The sequence below is a fragment of the Caretta caretta genome, chromosome 3 (assembly GCF_965140235.1).
Source record: "Caretta caretta isolate rCarCar2 chromosome 3, rCarCar1.hap1, whole genome shotgun sequence".
Lineage (NCBI taxonomy): Eukaryota > Metazoa > Chordata > Testudines > Cheloniidae > Caretta > Caretta caretta.
Window position 1 is genome coordinate 170,341,351 of NC_134208.1, and position 21,678 is coordinate 170,363,028.

General features: G+C 40.1%; 1 protein-coding gene across 4 annotated transcripts in view; it reads left to right on the forward strand.

Moving 5' to 3' along the window:
* The window catches only part of UBR2 (ubiquitin protein ligase E3 component n-recognin 2), a 103,310-nt gene that overhangs the window by 70,855 nt on the left and 10,777 nt on the right, over nt 1-21,678 (forward strand). For 3 of the 4 annotated variants that reach the window (XM_048843047.2, XM_048843044.2, XM_048843043.2), the window contains 11 exons: nt 3,626-3,807; nt 5,458-5,657; nt 8,716-8,809; nt 10,321-10,482; nt 14,304-14,401; nt 14,926-15,001; nt 16,989-17,137; nt 17,259-17,314; nt 17,798-17,894; nt 20,494-20,561; nt 21,244-21,379. In XM_048843047.2, the coding sequence (XP_048699004.1) occupies nt 3,626-3,807; nt 5,458-5,657; nt 8,716-8,809; nt 10,321-10,482; nt 14,304-14,401; nt 14,926-15,001; nt 16,989-17,137; nt 17,259-17,314; nt 17,798-17,894; nt 20,494-20,561; nt 21,244-21,379 (1,318 nt within the window). Of the gene's footprint in view, nt 1-3,625; nt 3,808-5,457; nt 5,658-6,752; nt 6,835-8,715; nt 8,810-10,320; nt 10,483-14,303; nt 14,402-14,925; nt 15,002-16,988; nt 17,138-17,258; nt 17,315-17,797; nt 17,895-20,493; nt 20,562-21,243; nt 21,380-21,678 lie in introns of those variants that run through there. The other variant, XM_048843048.2, reaches the window with a different exon arrangement.

Consider the following 21,678-nt stretch of genomic DNA (forward strand, 5'->3'; position numbering starts at 1 on the left):
CCAGATCTCCCATTCAAGGGCTTCTCGCTTTTCTTGGAGAAGACAGACGATAGACTGCACAGCTTTAAGGGTTCCCAGACAACCTTGAAATCCCTGAGACTTTATGTACCCAGCAAGTTCAAGGAAGCGGTATAGGCCTCGGCAGATGAGCCATTACTTCATGCAGACTGCCAGGCAGGATCAACAGAGGAGGAGGAACAGGAGATATAGGCTCAGACCCCTTCCCCAATCTTCCTCGATAGGCCCTGCACATTCGTTTCCCAGACAACCTGCATTGTCCAAACGCCTGTTTTGATGAGACACTTGAGGTCAACATCACAATCCAATATGTACTGGATCTAACTACCCCCAGTTCTCCAACCTCCTTTCCTATTTCCTGGATGCCTGGGCCCATATCACCTCAGACCGCAGGGTTCTCAGCATGATCCAATTCCTTTCTACTCTCCTGCCCTTCCCTCTTCAGGGACCCTTTTCACAAGCTTCTGTTGGAACAAGAAAGCCAATCCCCCCTTCAGGTGGGAGCTGTCAGAAGGTTCCTATTCACTTGAGAGGAAAGGGGTTCTGTTCCCGCTATTTCCTAATTCTGAAAGCCAAAGGTGGTCTCAGACCTATTCTAGACTTGTGACATCTCAACTGATATCTCAAGAACCTGAGGTTCTTCATGGTCTCCTTGACTTCCATCATTTCATCACTGGATCCCAGGGATTAGTATGCTGTCCTCGATCTAAAGGATGCCTACTTCCACATTTCAGTTTTTCCTGGTCACAGGCATTTGGTAATGTCTGTAGTGAACTGAAACCACTACCAGTTTGTGGTGCTCCCTTTTAGCCTGTCGACCGCCCTGCAGGTTTTCACAAAGTGCATGGTGGTAGTAGCAGCCTTCCTCAGAAAGAAGGGAATCCCCATGTTCCTATACCTTGACAACTGGCTGGTCAAGGGCCAGTCCAGAGCTCAAATGGAGGCCGCCATCTGTCTCATCCAGTTGATCTTCAAAGCATTAGGCCTTCTGTTAAATGTCCAGAAGTCCACCTTGATCCTGGTTTAGAGAATAGAGTTGATTGGAGCACTACTTGACTCTGTGCAAGCAAAGGCTCTACTTCCGGATGACAGGATCCTCTCAATTATGTCCCTAATAATATCTCTTCAAGGTCATCGGATCACAACCGTGCGAAACTGCCTGAGCATCCTGGGTCACGTGGTGTCATGCATACATATAGTACAACACTAGACTGACTCAGACATCTACAAGCCTGGCTAGCCACAGATTACTCCCCCTCTTGCCATCACTTGGACTCAGTGCTCACGATTCTGGTACATGTCCTCAGCTTGCTAATATGGTGGCTAGATTGTATGTGCAGGGGTACCCTTCTAAAATACCCAGTCATCCTTGTCTCTGGTATGCGATGCGTTGGCTCTCTGCCAGGGAGCCCACCTGAGGTCCCTCAGAACCCAAGATCTTTGTACTCAAGAAGAGCTTTCCCTGCACATCAGTGTCAGGGAACTTAGGGCAGTGGGTCTAGCCTGTCAATGTTTCTACCTCACCTGACTGGCAGATCCATTTCAGTCCTCATGGACAATACGATTGCTATGTTCTACATAAACAGGCAGGGCCGGGTGTTTTCTTTCCCCCTGTGCCAGGAAGCAATCCACCTGTGGGAGTTCTATATATCAATCACTCCATCAGTCAGAGGCATCTTATGTTCCTGGGACTCAGCAGATCTTTCTCCTCTCACTGTGAGAGGCCTTTTTGTCCAGACATTGTGAGGGACATCCCCTAATGATGGGGGACACCCCTTATAGATCAGTTTGGCACCTGAACCAACAGGAAGTGCCACCAGTTTTCCCTGTGAGGTCACAGCCCAGGCTTTCTTGCAGATGCATTCTGGTTAGTGTACAAGGCACCTGTGCTATACATTTCCTCCTATCCCACTGATTCACAAGGTTTTGATGAAGATCAAGTGGGACTGAGCATGGGTCATCCTCCTAGCCCCGGCAATATTGGTTCTCCATCCTTCTAGCCATGCAAATGGATATACCACTGCAGCTTCTGCTGAACCCAAACTTGATATCCTGGGGTCATAGCCAGCTGTAGCATTTGAACCTCGCATCCTTTCATCTGGTGGCCTGGGAGGTCCATGGCTGAATCCAGAGGAGCTAGTTTGCTTAGAGCAAGTCCATGAGGTCCTCATGGGCAGTAGAAAACCATTCACCAGAGCCACATACCTGGCAAAATGGAAGTGATCCTCCATCTGGTGTTCTTGACATCAAGTCCTGTCCTTGCAGTCATCCCTCCAACTTACTCTAGATTACCTGCTGCTGCTCGGACAACAAAGTCTAGCCATTTTATCAGTCAAGGGCCATTTAGTGGCTAGCTTGGCCTTCCATCCCAAGATTGACAACTGCTGTCTTTTCACAGTCTGTCTTTTCATGGTCATCTGGTTTCTCAAAGGCCTGGAGAGAGTATACCTACAGGTTAGGGATCCCACCCCCACGTGGGACCTAAACTTTGTGCTGTCAAAGCTCACAGGACCCCCATTTGAACCCTCTGGCAACATGCTCGCTGTTACAGCTCTCCTGGAAAGTAGGCTTTCTGGTGGCCATCACTTTGGCCAGGCGAGTTTCGGAGATCCAAGCCTTCACCCCAGAGACCCCATATACCGTCTTTTTCAAGGACAAAGTTCAGTTGAGACCACACCTGAGATTCCTTCCAAAAGAGGTCTCGCAATTCCATTGCAATCAAGCAGTTTTTCTGTCAGTGTTCTGCTGTAAGCCACATGCAAATAGAGAAGAATAGTGCCTCCGCTGGTTGGACATTCGGTGTGCCCTGTCTGTTTTACATACAAAGAAGCAAACCATTCCACAGATCCACTCAGTTCATTATAATAGCAGAAAGAATGAAAGGTCTCCCCATTTCTGTACAGAGAATCTCATCGTGGATTACTTTGTGTCTCAGAGCATGTTACGAGCTCGCAGATATTCTGCCCCGGCCTAACCTACAGTGCGTTCTACAAGGTCCCAAACCTACTCCGCCGCTTTTTTGGCACAAGTTCCAATTCAGGACATCTGCAGGGTGGCAACTTGGTTGTCAGTTTACACGTTCATGACTCCATACGCCATTACAGAACAGATCAGAGAGCATGTCAGCTTCAACTGGGGTGTGTTCCAGTCAGCCTGTCCTTAATCTCCAAACCCACCTCCAGTGCAACTGCTTGCAAGTCACCTACATTGGAATGGACATGTGCAAACACTTGAAAAAGAAAAAATGGTTATTAGCCTTTCTGTAATGGTGGTCCTTTGACATATGTTGCACATGTCCATTCCAAAATCTACCCTCCATCCCCTCTCTGAGGCAGTTGGCAAGTAGAAACTGAAGGGGAGCGGGGTTGGCAGGGTCCTTTTTACTGACGCTATGAGCACACTACTCCAGGGGGAACTAGAGCTGATCCAACTGATACAACTAAGGGGAAAAAATCCAGCAACTCTGCTGGGGACGTGCACACACTTCCATTGAAATGGACATGTGCAACACATCTCAAAGAACAACAGTTATAGAAATGTTAGTAACCGTTTTTGGTCCATTGTAATATCTGTTTTAAAAATTATTAACTGAACAATAAAATTGCAGGGTTCACGAGATAAAGACAAAGCTGAGAGGAAGCGAAAAGCTGAGATTGCCAGGCTGCGCAGAGAGAAGATCATGGCTCAGATGTCTGAGATGCAGCGGCACTTCATTGATGAGAACAAAGAACTCTTTCAGCAGACTTTAGACGAACTAGCTACTTCAACCTCCAGAGTACTCGATAATAGGTGAAGGGAAAACATTTTAAGTAAAACTTTGAGAGAGTTGATAAATCTCTTTTGTTAATTTCAAATCAAATATTTTCTGGTTTTTCTATTTGAACTCAAAAGCTAAATTTTCCTTTTCTCAGCTGACAACTGTCCAGCTCTTTCAGACCATTTGTTGCTTTTTCAGACCACTTTTTCCCTGCACACTGCTAAAATTATTGCTGAATTTGCACTAAATATCCATGACTGATTCAGAAAATTAAACAGACAAAAAAAACCTGCCTGACTTATAAAATCTTGGTTAGGAAGTGTGGCCAGCATGATTAATTGTTAATTATACTAGGGAAAGTTGTTTTGGACATAGGGAAGTGGGAGTAACTTGTATCTGTTTGTGGGGAAAAATTATTTGTAACCAGCTGAAGATCTAAATTAAGGTGTATTTTGTGGGGGATTGGCAGATGGAAACCATGTGGTATTTGGTCTGTGAAGCAGTTGGGGGCAGCTGGGAAAAGTACAAGCTTGGCCTATATTTATATATTTCTGTTTTATCTGCTCTGAATAAAGATTTATAAAACTCTATGGTAGTACTTATGAAATCCTGAAAGTAGTATTCCAAACCTAACAATAGACCATTAACATTAAAAAACCTACATTAAAAGAGAGTTAAAATGCCATCTTAAACTAACAAAACCAATCTGTTAAGAAGTTGTTGGGTAAAAACCAAAGCCTCCAGTATTTGAGTTTGGATGCTATCTTTAATGATGATCCCTGTCTACTAGGTATAATTGGATATTAAATTATTGTCCCCCTCCTTGTAAACTTTAAAAAACAAACCAAACTAAAGACTACGATTTGCATACACCTCTCTAGCTTTTACTTTCAAGCTTAATGGTAACGATTTAATTGCAATTTTAATCTGGAAACAGTTAAAATATGATTTCAAGAAAACAAAATATTTTCATGTTGTCAACATCTGGAGGACATAAGGTCTCTCTGAAATGTATAGTTGTACAGTGGTTTTTGGGGACATGTGCATGGATGTATATACAGTAACTCCTCACTTAACGTCCTAGTTATGTTCTTGAAAAATGCAACTTTAAGCGAAATGATGTTAAGTGAATCCAATTTCCCCATAAGAACTAACTCCCCCCCACCCCATTTATATTATGTTGCAGGGAAATTTTTTCACCGGACAAGAGATTATATACATATACAGTATAAGTTTTAAATAATTTTAAACAAACAAATTAATAGAGTACTCACCAGTGATGATTGCGAAGCTTGGTTGAGGCAGGGACATAGCAGGGTTGGGGCACCAGGGCTTGCCCTGCTCCACCTGCCAGACACTCCAGCCGGGGAGCGGGCAAGCCCCCGTGCCTGGATCCTGCTACCAGGCTGGAGCACCGGGCTCGGGGGTGCCAAACAACGTTTTAAGAGAACATTGAAGAACTTCAAAGGAGTATGTTCTCTAATAGGTCAGCAACCTAATAACAAAACAACGTTAACCGGAACTACGTTAAGTGAGGAGTTAATATATGACAAATGTTTGCTTATTTACAAAATGAAAATGAATGAACATAAAACTACACCAATAAACTAATAAAAACTTAAAGCATGATCTAATTTAAATAATTGTCAAATAGTGTACTCACTGGTATAATTTGATTCCAGTCCTACAGTTTCAGATACAAAGCTTACAGCTTTGGGACCAAAGCAAACTAGAGTGACTGAACGGAGACAGGTTGTTACCTGTATATTGTGTCAAGAAGAGCAGGAGGTTAAAGTGGACAGCAGGGCTATGGTCTTGGCAGCATTTGTTCAGAGATCTACTGTATTGTCTAAAAACCGGAACAAAGTTATTCAGGATCCTGGTAAGTTGTGTTCATATTTTGACTATAACATTCAGAAAGAATCATCTGTATCTGCCCTGATTCTTATTCTGAAGTAGAGGTGTTCCACTGTGCCCCTTCTTATTAGTTATATATTTGTGAGCAAGTTCAGATATTGTAGTCAGTGGCAAAACGCTCACTGACTTTGTTAGCGACATGCCTCATAAGTAGTAGCTAGGAAACACAGGCAATATAATATCTAAAACGCTTCCTCTAGTCACAGTTATAAATTCAGTTATTGAAAACTGAGGTGTATTAGGTGAAGGTACTATATATTTTCGTGGGTAGAGTAACGGGAATGAGAGAGGGTCAATATGGATGTATTGGAGCTGATATACCAGTCATTATTAAAAGGCTTGGGCATGTGAAGCCATTAAATGTTTTCCAGTTACTTGAGTTTAACGCCAAGCCATTCCTCAGTGGCTTTCAGATGTTAGTCCCACGTTTTTCTTTATTCCATCCCAATTATTGGTTTCAGAGTAGCAGCCGTGTTAGTCTGTATTCGCAAAAAGAAAAGGAGTACTTGTGGCACCTTAGAGACTAACCAATTTATTTGAGCATAAGCTTTCATGAGCTACAGCTCACTTCATCGGATGCATAAAGTGGAAAGTACAGTGAGGAGATTTTATATATACACACAGACCATGAAAAAATATACATTGTAAGGAGAGTGATGACTTAAGATGAGCTATTACCAGCAGGAGAGTGGGGTGAGAGAAAACCTTTTGAAGTGATAATCAAGGTGGGCCATTTCCAGCACATTTCCAGGAGTTAACAAGACCGTCTGAGGAACAGTGGGAGTGGGGAAGGAATAAACAAGGGGAAATAGTTTCACTTAGTATAATGAGTCAACCACTCCCAGTCTCTATTCAAGCCTAAGTTAATTGTATGCAATTTGCAAATTAATTCCAATTCAGCAGTCTCTCGTTGGAGTCTGTTTTTGAAGTTTTTTTGTTGAAGGATAGTCACTTTGAGGTCAGAAATCGTGTGACCAGAGAGATTGAAGTGTTCTCCGACTGGTTTATGAATGTTATAATTCTTGACATCTGATTTGTGTCCATTTATTCTTTTACGTAGAGACTATCCAGTTTGCCCAATGTACATGGCAGAGGGACATTGCTGGCACATGATGGCATATATCACATTGGTGGATGTGCAGGTGAACGAGCCTCTGATAGTGTGGCCGATGTGATTAGGCCCTATGATGGTGTCCCCTGAATAGATATGTGGGCACAGTTGGCAGCGGGCTTTGTTGCAAGGATAGGTTCCTGGGTTAGTGGTTCTGTTGTGTGGTGTGTGGTTGCTGGTGAGTATTTGCTTCAGGTTGGGGGGCTGTCTGTAGGCAAGGACTGGCCTGTCTCCCAAGATTTGTGAGAGTGATGGGTCGTCCTTCAGGATAGGTTGTAGATCCTTGATAATACGTTGGAGGGGTTTTAGATGGGGGCTGAAGGTGACGGCTAGTGGCGTTCTGTTATTTTCTTTGTTGGGCCTGTCCTGTAGTAGGTGACTTCTGGGTACTCTTCTGGCTCTGTCAGTCTGTTTCTATAGGACAGGCCCAACAAAGAAAATAACAGAACACCACTAGCAGTCACCTTCAGCCCCCAGCTAAAATCTCTCCAACGCATTATCAAGGATCTACAACCTATCCTCACTGTACTTTCCACTTTATGCATCCAATGAAGTGAGCTGTAGCTCACGAAAGCTTATGCTCAAATACCTTGGTTAGTCTCTAAGGTGCCACAAGTACTCCTCTTCTTTTTGCCAATTATTGGTGTAACTTGAAGCCTGATAGTGCAAGATCTAGCAAAAATACCCCACATTCTGGTAGGCAAAATAAATAAATGAATGAAATAAAATATGCTATAATAAATTAAGAGGCAGTGCTGATATCTAGCTACAGTGGCAAATGGAGCTGCCTGCCCCAGTGTTTCAAATAGACCTTTCGCTATGCATGAGGAGGCTTGTTAGGAGCAGAATTACCAGCTCAGCTTCACAGTTGCCTCAGCCAATGAAACTCCTATAGTTTTCTGCTTGAGGATGTCTGCAGTGCAGGTGGGAGCGAGTTGCACAGCCTGCCTATACAGACTCATTAGCAGGGTCCAGGCTAGCATGCTAAAAGTATAAATGTGAATGTTCCTGCTTTGGCCTTCAAACTCACTTTATCCTCTAGGCTTGAGAGCTTGAACTGGAATGTCCCACGTTGATGTTTTTAGTGTGCTAATGCTAGCTCCCACCTGCAGCATAGACATACCATCAGAGTCTCCCAATTCTCCCCCATTTATGCCCTCCTCAGAAATCACTCTGGGCCATAATCTCTCACTACACTGAGGATATGTTTTTAGTACATATATCAGTTCTATACCTGGATTTATGTTAAACATTTGGCAGCAGTCAGTTCATTTAATGTGCATAGGTGACACATGCCTTAATAATCTGTGTAAAATATTTCTCAGTACAGGGTTTTTTTTTCCTTGTTAGATTCTTTTTGGTAGAGAAACTCAGAAAAAACACTTTGGTTTCAAGACTTTTCTGGAACAGCTAATTTTTGGTTGGTTGGGATTGCTTCATCCTAAATATTCTCTGTTTATATTACGTGTATACAAATACACAACATTTTTCTGTACTATACCTCTCTATTCCACTTACAGAAGATGAATAATGTTCTGTAGGCCTGATTCCCCTCCCCTCCCCCCCAGGGGTCCTGAGCACCCAAAATTCCAGTTAAACTGAATGGGTGCTGCTGGTGTTCAGTGCCTCTGAAATTCAGGGCCTGTTTGATGATTTCATCTTTAATAACTAATTATTATGTATTTATAACTGAGCCTTTAAACTGTGTTTCAAATGACCTAGCTAAAAAGTATATTTGTAGGGATTGGTAGTATGCTTTAAATTGACTTTCTCAAAGGACTAGTAAAAAGGTGATTTTTTTAATAACATTTAATAAAGCATGTAAATGACAAATGTAAATATTTTAATGTCAGAAATAAATATCTGTTTATTATAGAAAGATTTAAATGCAAAATTGTTTGTTTTTACGCAGAAAAATATGACCCATTATTCATGCATCCAGAGCTGTCATGTGGAACACACACGGGTAGCTGTGGACATATTATGCACGCTCACTGTTGGCAAAGGTAATTGCCATGTTTAGAGTTAATAGAAGTGAACTTTATTTTAAACTAGACATAAATGATCCAATCCTTCTCCCACTAATACCAGTTGGAGTCTTAACGTTTACTTCAGTGGAAGGATTAGATGTCAAATACATAATTTAAAATAAAGGCTGTTATAGACCAGTAAAGATATCTAAGATACAAAAGAGAGAACCCATTATAGCTAAATTGCAAACAAGATTTATTAGAAATGATAGTTTAGCATCTGTCATCTTGATATTTTGTCATATAGAGGAGGAATTTATGTGCATGTTGTTAATACTAAAAAAAATTAGTTTACAACTTAACAGTTTTTAAATTTGAGTGGATAAAAGTTTAAATAATGTCTGTAGAAGCCAGAAGGGTTTACCTTCATATGTAAATAGTACTTGTATAATGCTAGGATATTCCCATAATATTAAATATGCATCCTGAAATGATCAATTCTTTACAGCCATTGCTAAATTTTAATGTTTAAAAAAATGTTTGAATTCTTGCTTAATCTGGAGTTGAGCAAATAATTTGCAGAGAATAACTTATTTGTTCAATATAGCCTTTTCTTCTGCTTGTAGGATGTCCGTATTTCCTTGAATTTGTTCTTTAATTTGCTAGACTGCTATTTTAGCTGGTACGTCTTAATGCAAGTATTCAGTAGTTGAGCTTCATTAATTTGTTGATTAGTCACAAGTCTTTAAGGCATTGCTTCTGCTTCCTGATTAGAACACAGTTTATGATCAGGAAAAGAGCTTGTAGAATAGTGGAAGTTGGCAGTATGTAAGGGCTTGTCTACACTTGGAAATTTAGTAAAAGAGCTATTCTGGAATATTTATTTCACTATAAGCTCCCATATGGACACAGTCTCTTATTTTGGAATAAGTTCCCGTTTCTCATTTAGCTTAATCTACTTCCCAAGTGGCTTAACATCAATATTTGTTTCTTCTTCTCTGAGCAAGCAGACTCCCACCCTGCACTCAGGATTGAGTTCTATGTTTGGAATTTTGATTCTTTAGTTCTGGAACACTTATTACTGCATAAAACTTTGTCTTGGTACTTTGGTTTCCCTGGCAATGGCCAACAAAACTGGGAACAGAGAACAAATTTTCATAAAGAGAAGGAAGAGGCACTATTCATTGCTAAAAATTTTTTTTTTTCTGAATAAACCTGAAGCCAAGGATTCTCCCCAAAGCCGCCTTCTTACAGTCTATTTCAAACTTACTTAAAAAAAAAAATCTAGAAAATCCTGATTTTTAAACCTGAAAAGAATCTTACTTTATGTGATTTGAGGTCCATTGCACTAATATTTTTGGTTGAAAAATTAGCTAGAGCTAGCAATTCATAATATTTGATCAACAAGAATGTAATTTTCATATCCAATATTTGTATTTTAGATAATGTTCTTACATGAGCATGAAAAAAATGTCAGTACATATTGATTCATACATTAAAATACTATTTTACTGACAAACATTAAATTAATATATTGTTTTCTAAAGGTATTTTGATGCTGTTCAAGCAAAGGAGCAACGAAGACAACAGAGATTACGTGTGCATACAAGTTATGATGTAGAAAATGGTGAATTCCTTTGCCCTCTTTGTGAATGTTTAAGCAACACTGTTATTCCTCTGCTTCCTCCACCAAGAGGTTTATTTAACAGGTCAGTTTGCTTTTATAAGCATCCTTGTTAACCATGGAAAAAGCCCCCTCTTAAATCTGTGTAATCTAAAGAATCAGGGCACAATTCTGCACATGCCTGTTATCAGAGCTACACATAAGATGAGATGGTAAATGTTTGCAGAGTTGGGAGGTGCATGTGTACTTCTACCAAATTTTAAAACGCTTTGCTGTCAGTGAAACTGGAATGTGAATTAAACACAGTCAATGGACTACAGAATTGCCAACTCGCTTTGGTATAGAGAGTCTTGTGATATTTTTTTAAAAGTTGCTCATCTCAGGGACAGCAGATTTTGTCATGTGAAAATCCTGAGCTTTTCAAAATTTTCACCATTTCCCATTATTTTAATAATCTGAAACTAGAACGAGGTTGCCCTCAGTCAAGATAGCTGCCTCTTATGCTTTGTGGTTTGGAAATTACAAGAGTATAGAGGGATAGGGAAATGAGGATAATTGTGTGAGGATAGAGGAATGTGTGGAGGGCAGAGAGGAAGATTGGTAGGAATCACGAATATAGAGTGGCAGGAAGGGTGACTGATTGGACTCAGCAGGAGAGGAAAGAGCTGGAAAGAAATTGAAGGACTGTAAAGGGAGAATGGGAAAGGAAGGAAAAATCAGAGAGGAAGGTGAGTGTTGGGGGAAAGGTGGGTGTAGAAAGGAAAGACTAGCTGCTTCTGCACACCAGGGAGTGGAGTTTTCCCTCCAACTACCAGGGAAGGAGATGCTCTCATTACTGTGTGTGTGTATTTTTGTGTACGTGCAAGGTTGAATTTTCCACTTAATATGATCTCACATGCGCTAAGGATTTTCCTCAGTCAGAAAGCAGACCTCCAAAACAACTTGAATTTATTCTTGTTAAATCATATGTACCAATTCCATTATTTTGGTGGGTAGGGCATCGTGGCTTCTTGCTTTAATTATTTTGGTAAGAACTTCAAATACCTTTGGACATAGGTGCCCTGTACATAAATTTATTACAAGTTTTAAACATTAAATATTTGTCAACCATGTGGCAGGGCTCACTTGCTCTTGCCTCTGCTCAAGTCCATGAACAGCTCAGAGACCTTTTTGCTGATAAAACACCCGGTGCAGTTTATTTACAATATTAGGTTCCACCATCCTTATACAATATATAGCCTTACCCCTATAGTCAAGGGAGCCCTCTTCTCCTTAGGCAAGCAGAGGAGAGTGATCCTCCACTTGCTTCTCCACTTCCATCTTGTGCCTCTTGTATCATCTGTGTAATGGCTTAATTAGCCTCTTAGTTCTCCTCAACCCATCAATTAGGCACAGCTCTTCTTAATAAGATCTCTTCTAGAGTAATTAATTAGAGTTGCAGTGACCAGAGTGCTGGCTCACCTGTTGGTGCCCAGCACCCTGTCACAAACCTACAATTCTTAAGGTCTTTGTAGATAGTACAGAAACTTTGTGGTCTGCTAAGTTGTTATAAGTTACTAATAATAGTAACTGACGGCATCAATGTGCCTCTGTATGATAAAACTAAATCTTGCATTAGTGCTGTGGAAGAACATAAGAATGGCCATACTGGGTCAGACCAAAGGTCCATCCAGCCCAGGATCCTGTCTACCGACCATGGCCAATGCCAGGTGCCCCAGAGGGAGTGAACCTAACAGGTAATGATCAAGTGATCTCTCACCTGCCATCCATCTCCACCCTCTGACAAACAGAAGCTAGGGACACCGTTCCTTACCCATCCTGGCTAACAGCCATTAATGGACTTAACCTCCATGAATTTATTCAGTTCTCTTTTAAACCCTGTTATAGTCCTAGCCTTCTTCACAACCTCTCCAGGCAAGACGTTCCACAGGTTGACTGTGTGCTGAGTGAAGAAGAACTTCCTTTTATTTGTTTTAAACTTGCTACCCATTAATTTCATTTGGTGGCCCCTAGTTCTTATGGGAACAAGTAAATAACTTTTCCTTATTCACTTTCTCCACACCACTCATGATTTTATATACCTCTATTATATCCCTCCTTAGTCTCCTCTTTTCCAAGCTGAAAAGTCCTAACCTCTTTAATCTCTCCTCATCTGGGACCCGTTTCAAACCCCTAATCATTTTAGTTGCCAGTATATCTTTTCTGAGATGAGGGGACCACATCTGTACGCAGTATTCAAGATATTGGCGTACCATGGATTTATATAAGGGCAATAAGATATTCTCCATCTTATTCTCTATCCCTTTTTTAATGATTCTTAACATCCCGTTTGCTTTTTTGACTGCCATTGCACATTGCATTGACGTCTTCGGAGAACTATCCACGATGACTCCAAGATCTTTCTCCTGATTAGTTGCAGCTAAATTAACCCCTATCATATTGTATGTATAGTTGGGGTTATTTTTTACATTTATCCACATTAAATTTCATTTGCCATTTTGTTGCCAGTCACTTATTTTTGTGAGATCTTTTTGAAGTTCTTCACAGTCTGCTTTGGTCTTAACTATTTTGACCAGATCTTAGCTATCAGTGGAACACATGAATACAGTTTTCTTCAGTATGTCTGTTTCTGTTGTAGTGTACTGTCTCCACGTAACAATGAATTGTCTAGTTTCTCCAGGTCGAATATTGTCAAAGCAGATAAAACTAAAAAGATTAAGGGTGACTTTTTTGTAGATTACAGTACTGCTTATCTGTTAGCCTTTGTAATAGTTTTGTGACCATGGGAAAAAAAAATATTTACATACAGTCACTTTTATTCAAAGACACTTCATAAAGCAAGTTCTCTTTGTGAAATCCATAAATATTTTATTGTTTTGGTCATTATCTATTGAAAATTTCTATTGCCTGCATAGACGCACATATAAATTCAAAACTCTCTTCAGTAACCCAAGTTCTGGAATATAATAAACATTTTTAATGGTATCCTGATAAATTTTAGATTGGGTTTATAGGAAAAATATCTAATGTAAAAGATCTGTGTAGCACAGTGGCACATGGCAGAACCTGTAGTTGAGTAAACATCAATCATTATCAGATTAAGAGGTCAGAGCTGCATTAAAGAGATTTGCACTGCAAGAGTAGAATCCACCACACACAAACTGTCATGTGGATTAGTTGTCGTCCGTCCCCCTCCTTGAATGCTGTCTTATTTCTCATGGCAAGTACATTTTACAGGGGCAGTGACAAAACTATCTCCACACAACTTGAAACAGAGACTTTTATGGTTAAGTATTTACTAATTGTAACATGGGTCAAAAGTCATATTTGCAACCCAAAAAAATTACCAATAATTCAAACATGAAATTTGATTCTGTTGAAACTAAAATCTTTATGGAGACCTTAAGGCCTCAGGATTTGTGAATTTCTGTTATCCCTGTTGATGATAATATACAGATAGCTATATCAAACACTTCATTCAAAGTACTATCACAGTGAGTTGGTCTTCTGAATGAGGGGGTAGGAGATTTTAGCAAATGTGTAAGATGCACCACTGTAGAATATAGGAAAAGTAAGAGTAGTACTTTACATGGTAAATCCGAGTAATCTATAAAATATGCACACGTACCAGATATTCTATGGAACAGTGGAGCAGGACTGTGTTTCAGTTTTAAAAAAAAAAAGTCATGATGGCATATTGTGATGGTTTATTGCATTTTGAAGTATAATTATGGTTTACACCCCTCTTCTCCCATAATCTTAATATCTGATTTTTTTTTCTCAAACTTTGTGCTCAACCTTACATAGGAGAAATTATGCAAATTATTTTTTTCAGAAAGAGAACAATAATATATATTCTGAAATAGTTTAATTTTTAAAGAATGTATGTATTCTGTCTTTTGACAGCTTGGATTTTTCAGACCAACCAAATCTAGCTCAATGGATGAGAACAATATCCCAGCAAATCAAAGCATTATATATACTTCGCGATGAAGAAACTGCTCGTAAGTCTGAAGATCTAATATTATATATCCTGAAGTATGGAAATGTTGTTGTCACTGAAAAGAGACTCGGCAAATTGTCACTTAGACATGGAGGTTTTACCTTCTGGTATTTTATTTAAATCCAGATCAGGTTGATAGTCTCTCTGAAAGTTCTCATTGGATAACTGCTCCTATGTGAATTGACTTTGTTGGTCTCCAGTTAGTTCTTAATGTACCAGTTCCATATGTCACAACTGATCTAGCTGGCGACCATGTTTGCAGTCTCAGTACTGAAGCCAAGAATTGCATGGCAATGAGGGTTGAATTAACACTTTCCATACAGCTGGTCTTTCCGTAGTGCAGCTGAGATGATGCTGGCAAAAAAATGTGGTGAAGTTACATCGCCACTGCCCATGTTATAATTATTCTGAGGAATTCTGAACTTTAGTTTCCAATGTTGTCAGTCTGCAACTTTCATGAGCAGTAAAATTCACAAATAGATAAAATAATATAATTACAGAGTTTATTGGACTTTTTTTATACAGATAATTCTTGTGGTAACTCAGAAAAAATGGATGAGCTACAACTACCTAAAGGATTTAGGCCAGACTTCCAACCAAAGTATGTATTTCATCTTTAAAAATTATTCATACCTTTATGTTATAGCAGGGGTATAGGCAGAGGTGCAAGTAAGCCGGTACGCCCCGGTACAGCGTACCGGCATGAGCTGGTGCACCGTACTGAGGCAGCCCAGCTTCCCCGGGGGCAATTTAAAGGGCCTGGGGCTCCCAGCAGTGGCTGGAGCCCCAGGCCCTTTAAATTGCCTCCAGAGCCCTGCTGCTGGAGCCCTGGGGTAGCGGCTGCAGGGCTCCAGCGGCTATTTAAAGGGCCCGGAGCTCCCCTGCTTCTACCACCCCAGCCCTTTAAATAGCCACCAGAGCCCTGCCGCTGCTACTCCAGGGCTCCGGGGCCATTTAAAGGGCCGAGGCAGTAGAAGAGGGGAGCCCTGGGCCCTTTAAATAGCCCCCGGAACTCTGGGCTGCTGCAGCTACTCTGGGGGAGGGGCGTGCACTTACCTTTCAGGGTGGGCTGGGGCTGGCTCTGACCCCTTCCGCCCTAGACCCAGCCCCTTCCGGGGGCCAGACCTGGCCCCAGCGTACCAGTAAGTCACCCCTGGATATAGGTCTAAAACTGGGGTATATTTGTGTGCTATAGTGCTTCAGCTGAATAAGCTAAAGAACTCTGAATCACACTTCCATTAGAGGAGCTGAGCTTATGTTGAGAATTTGGCCATTATACACCACTACTTTTGCACAACAGTCAATCCTCGATTTACATGGTAGTTATGTTACCGAAAAAAACACTGTGCAAATAAAATCGCATTAAAAAAATACCGAGTGTCTATGGGACATAAGGGTTTTGGTTCCAGGCTCACAAGATGACCTCTCTAATTTATACACTACAGTACTACAGGTTTTATTAAATATTTTTAATGAAATTTAAACTTATTACAGTACAGATACTAACCTTTACTGATGTGGAAGATGAACTTGATACAGTATCAGCATCATGTTGTTGAAGTCAGAAGTCTGAGTTTTTTGTTTATCTGGGGTGTCTGGGGCGGCTGGGGAGTGTGGAGCAGTGGGGTGGGCCTTGACTTTGAGTGGGTGGGCAATGATGAGGGCGGTGGAGGGGAGGCAGGAGGGATGGGGCAGGAAGGGTGGGGCTGCCTCCACTCACCTCCTCCAGCTGGCCTTGTGGGGGTCCATAGACATTCTGGCAAGGGGCCCCCCAGGCACGCACCTGGGATAGGGGGTTGGAGTGTGGCAGCTTGCACTGCTACGCCTACCCGCCTGGAGCTCCTGCCAGAGCATGGGGTCAGGGGCTTGCCCTGCTCCGGCCGCCCAGCGCTTCTGCTGGAGAACAGGATCAGGGACTTGCCCCCTCCACCAGCCTGTCGCTCCTGCCAGAGAACGGGGTCAGGAGCTTGGCTCACCTGGTGCTCCTGCTGGAGAGCGGGGTTGGGGGCACACCCTGCTTGGGCTGCCCGGCGCTCCTGCCGGGGAGTGGGGTCAGGGGCACGCTCCGTTCAGGCCACCTGGCACTCCTGCTTGGGAGCAGGGTCGGGAACATGCCCTGCTCCGCCCGGCTGGAATGCCAGGCAGGTGGAGTGGGGTAAGCCCCCCTGTCCCGACCCTTTTTTAATGGGAAAGTAAATTAAAAATTCTGCCCTCAAATTGGCACATATTACTCCCATTAGAGTCTTAAAGATATTCTACCCAGTTGTGTTGAGGGCAAAGTCTGGGTAGTGCCGTACAAATATGTAAAATTCCAGTCTAATCCAGACAACCAAAAAATTGATTACTGCATTGCATGGCACAAACTGTTTAAAATAGCATAAAATGCCAAGTCTTCCAGTATTCACACAAATGCCACTGTTTAGTTAGTAGACTACTTTGCTTGAGTCAGGTAAGCAGGACATGGTCCAAAAGATCTGTCAACTTTGTATAAATCAGAGCATTCAGATATTATGCTTCCACTTGATGTTTAATTTGCCTATTTTCAGAATAGACTTTTAATGCCAATCAACCAATATCTCTCATCTCAGGAGTCTTTATTCTGAAAGCATTAAAGAGATGCTGACAACATTTGGTACTGCAACATATAAAGTGGGACTGAAGGTGCATCCCAATGAACAAGATCTGCGTGTACCCATAATGTGCTGGGGTAGCTGTGCTTACACAATACAGACTATAGGTAACATTTTGTTTGTAGTAACAACTACTGTGTGTTGGCAAGAGGCTTTTTATTTATTTAACTTTATTTATTTTTTATTTAAATTTACAGCTCTGAAACTTTTTTTTTTTGCCTTCTGCAGAAAGAATTTTAGCTGATGAAGATAAACCATTATTTGGTCATTTACCTTGCCGACAGGTAGGATCAAATAGCAGCCTCCGTTCTGAATCACTGGGTTGTCTTTTTTTTAATCCAGAGTGCCAAAATTGTAGCCTGAAATTATTGGAGAGTTTCATTTTAACTTGGGTTACACCCTTTTCTCTACTGATATCTGATATATTAACTTGAAACAAATGTAAAATATAATTAAGTTGTTTTTCTTCATGAATGCTAAGTATAATGGGCTTGGGTTTCTCGTCATAATGACAGTCAAAGCAGGGAGCTTTGAGATTGTAACTGTGTTCTGTAAATCTGTTTACACGTGCGCACACACACACTGATATCTTTATTACATTGAATTTTTGGCATAATCTATATCTCTCAAAATTATGTGGTAAAGACTAGCTACCTATCTAGAGTAATGTACTATATAGATTATAAAGGCATCATTTTATTCCATCTTGAAGACCTTAATTGTGGTGATTAGTTTGGGGTTGTGTGGTTTTTTTTGTTTTTTTTTAGGATGACTGCCTTACTTCATTAACAAGATTTGCAGCAGCACATTGGACAGTTTCATCTCTTTCGGCAGTACAGGGTCACTTTTGTAGGCTCTTTGCATGTAAGTTCAATTCATTATACTAATTATTTTTGCATAATCAGTACAGCCACTGGTAAAGCTGACAAAAATTAGCTTACAGCAAGCAATATGATTATTTGAGAAACTATATAAGAAGATAAAACCCTGAAGAAACTTTAAAAGCTGTGAGACTTGCAAACGTGCTTTTTTATCTAAAATTTACATGATTTAACATTAATTTGATAAGAACATTTATTTCTGGCATACTTATTGTTACTGTGAATGCACGAATCAAGTTTCAAAAATACACTACAGGAAAGTAAATTTACAGAATCCCTATTGTGGAATGGACTGATGGCGGTTTTTCTTTGTGACCCAGATTTTTTTAACTATTGTTAACAATATTTTAAGTAATTTGGATCAATAATGTTGAGATTTCTCAGTATTAGAACTCGGGGGTGTTTTAGTTTGAGTAGCTGGAAAGCATAGCTTTTGATACTGGCTGAAAAAAAAATCTAATGTAATTACATTGTGTTAACTTGAAAACTATTTGAATTAAAATATCATAAAGCCCTAAGCTTGAAATGTTTGTGGAAATAGATGAGCAGTCTTAGACATCCCAACACTTGAGATCTAAGTCATCTGAAATAGAATATAATAAATAAGATATATTAGCCTGATTATTAGAGATTGTGCTGCTCAGCACCTTTGAAAATCAAGCCAATATCTATACCTTTGTATAAATACATGTATGCTATAAACAGTATATTTCTTGATGAAAAGAACAACACTGTCAAGAATTAAGTAATGTCAATGTCAATAGAACCCCAATGTAAAATTTAAAGCTGTATTAGTTTAACTTACCTTTTTTTTTTCTTCAAGTTACTTAAGTCCTTGTAAGATGAGATAAGTGACAGTAATAATAATCATCAGTAAAGCAACAATTACTTTAACACAAGGTTATTAGATGGGATGGCTTGTAGGGTCTGCACTATACAAAAAGTGCTGTTTTCAGACAATGTTGAGATTCATATATACTCTGAAGCTATTAATAGAATCAATAGAAGTGGATCAGTTGCTGACATCTGCAGTACTAAAGCCAACAGTGAACACTTGCAGTACTAAATCTCTGATAGAAACTGGGGGAAAAAAATTATCATAGGTGTTTATGAGTTTGTTGAATTTACCAAAACACTAGCACTTGTAATCTGAAGGTATTGGAATCATCACAGTAGTAAATTGTTCTCAAATAACAATAGCTGTTTAAATTTGCCTAAGCATTCTTCAGTTATTAAGGGAAGATTAAGTGCTCTGGAAACAGTAAATCACCTCTTCACTTGGAGTATTTGCAGTTGTCAACATAAAAATATTCTCAGGTGTGGTGGCTTACATTACTGTACAGTTTGTGACTAAGATTTTTATTATGCTCTTCATCTGGATTTTTCTATCTGGGGTAACGATGTTCAGAGGGAATGCTTTGTGATATTTTTCTTTGGATGTTGCTTTAAATAGTAGATGGTTGTATCTTCAAGGAGGTTGGTTTTTTGTTTTGGTTTTAAATGGAGGTACTCTCCATGCAAAATGGGTCATCTATTATTGCGTGGAGTGCTTGATTTATGTTTACTGTATGCTTGCTATTCTAAGTTTACATTTGCACATGGTACACTAAAAAAAAACCAAACGTACTGTTTTGTTAGTTGCATTATTATTCCACTGGTTACATTTATTTAAAGTAAAATTTAAAACTATGGGAAGCACTAGTGTCAAATCAAAGCAGGGGTTTAAACCAAGGCTCATATTAAGCTGACTCTCAGCCATGTACATATCAACTGCTATCCTATTTTCCAAAATCAAAGCTTTGTCTTTGCTACAGACTCACTCAAAAAAAAAAAATCTCAAAAATGTGATCTCAGCTGGAACAATAGCTCTGAGAGGTGTCACTTTCCCCATTCATCTCAGTGAGGTGGTGTCATCACTGGGCTTCTGAGTTGATTTAAATTTTAGCATGGTAATTAATTTGTCTTATAAAATAGGAGAGAAGATTCACAGATCTACACAATTTCTGTGAGTAAGGTCTCATTTTTGGTGCCATAAGTGGAGATAACACCACTTATTTATTTTTCCCTCATTAAGAAGGAGCCAACCCCAAAGAGCACTGCAGAGATTATGGACATATTGAAGCCCGGAGAGGGGAACCAGGCTCAAGTAGCCCAGCAGAGTTCAGAGAGCTGCATAATATCATATTTTAAATGTCTGCATAATCTACAGTGAGCAGTGTCTCATTTTGGTAACTCGCATGGGCAGAGCTTGGGAGAGTACCACCACTTTTTCTATTGCAGTCCCAGTTGTAACCAAAAGAAAAATCAGAACAGAATGTACTATACAGTTTTATACAAATTATTTTGTTCTTATCTCATTTTGGTGAAATATAAAGTTTGGAAACTAGAATAGAACCTGCTCCAGCAGTGTGCATAAGTTCTTGAATTAATTTATTCCTAGCCAAAACCGGAAAGAACTTGTGAGTAGACACTTAAAACATTTAACACACAATTAAGATTGCTATAGTCTATTCTGTAGCAAAAATCAGTGCCCATTCCCTTTGTTGTGTAATTAATACATTTTTTGTTTTTTATATATTCAGCACTGGTGCCTAATGAAAAAAATGGAAATCTTCCATGCATACTTGATATTGACATGTTTCATTTATTGGTAAGTTTTTCATAATGAATACACCTACACCTTTGGTCCTATAGATTACATCTACACTGCAAAAAAACATGGGGCAGTGAGTCTCAAAACCTGGGTCAAATGGGAGCGTGTGAGCCCCATGATTCTATGGGGCTAAAAATTGCAGCGTAGACATTCCTGCTCAGGCTGGAATCCAGCTCTGAGATCCTCACCGGGTTTCAGAGTCCAGGCTCCAGCCCAAGCAGGAACATCTACACTGCTACTTTTAGCCCTGTACTCTAAGCCTGAGTCAGTTGACCCAGGCTCTGAGACTCGCACTGCTGGGCTTTTTGCAGTGTAGATGTACCCTTAAGCATCTTTTATATATCAAAGCTGCAGTTATATATTTTCTGCATAACCACAAGAGTTTCGAGGAAAATGTATGGCAAGTTACGATTCTTTCTCACAGATGTTTAAACTTAATATTTTTTGCTATATTACAGTTTATTCTCTGACTTGGGAAAAAGGGCAGGGAACCCTGCATTATTTGACAGTTATCCCTATGACACATGAAGGAATGGGATAACTGGCATTAAAATTAGTCCCATCGAGTGTCCTGCAGCACAAAGGATGACATCAAGAAAAAACTTACTTATTCTTGAGGCTGTGGCAGAGAAGGGGAAGATATTCATTCTCTTATACTTTCTATTTTTTTCTATTACAGGTAAGCTTGGTGCTCTCTTTTCCTGCCATATACTGTCAGGATTTTTCAGGGGTTAGTCTTGGCACTGGAGATCTTCACATCTTCCATCTTGTCACAATGGCACACATAGTGCAGATTTTACTTACTTCATCAACAGGTAATGCCTCCGTTTTTGTTTCACTATACATTTTTCTTTTAATGAACACTAAGGCCGGGTCTACACTTGAAAGTATAGCTATGTTGCTATTTCATACAAGCAAAGAACCCTTAGTGCTAATTAAAAGCATACTCTATCAGTCACAAATCATACACCCCCATCAGCATAACTGTGCTGGCAAAAGATTACGGCGCAGGCTGGGTTTAAACTTTTGTTTCCCAAAGAAAATAATCTGTGCTTACTAAAGAAAGGAATTAATGCATCCTGCTTTTAGTACTCATGTAACAAGAGGGTCTGGA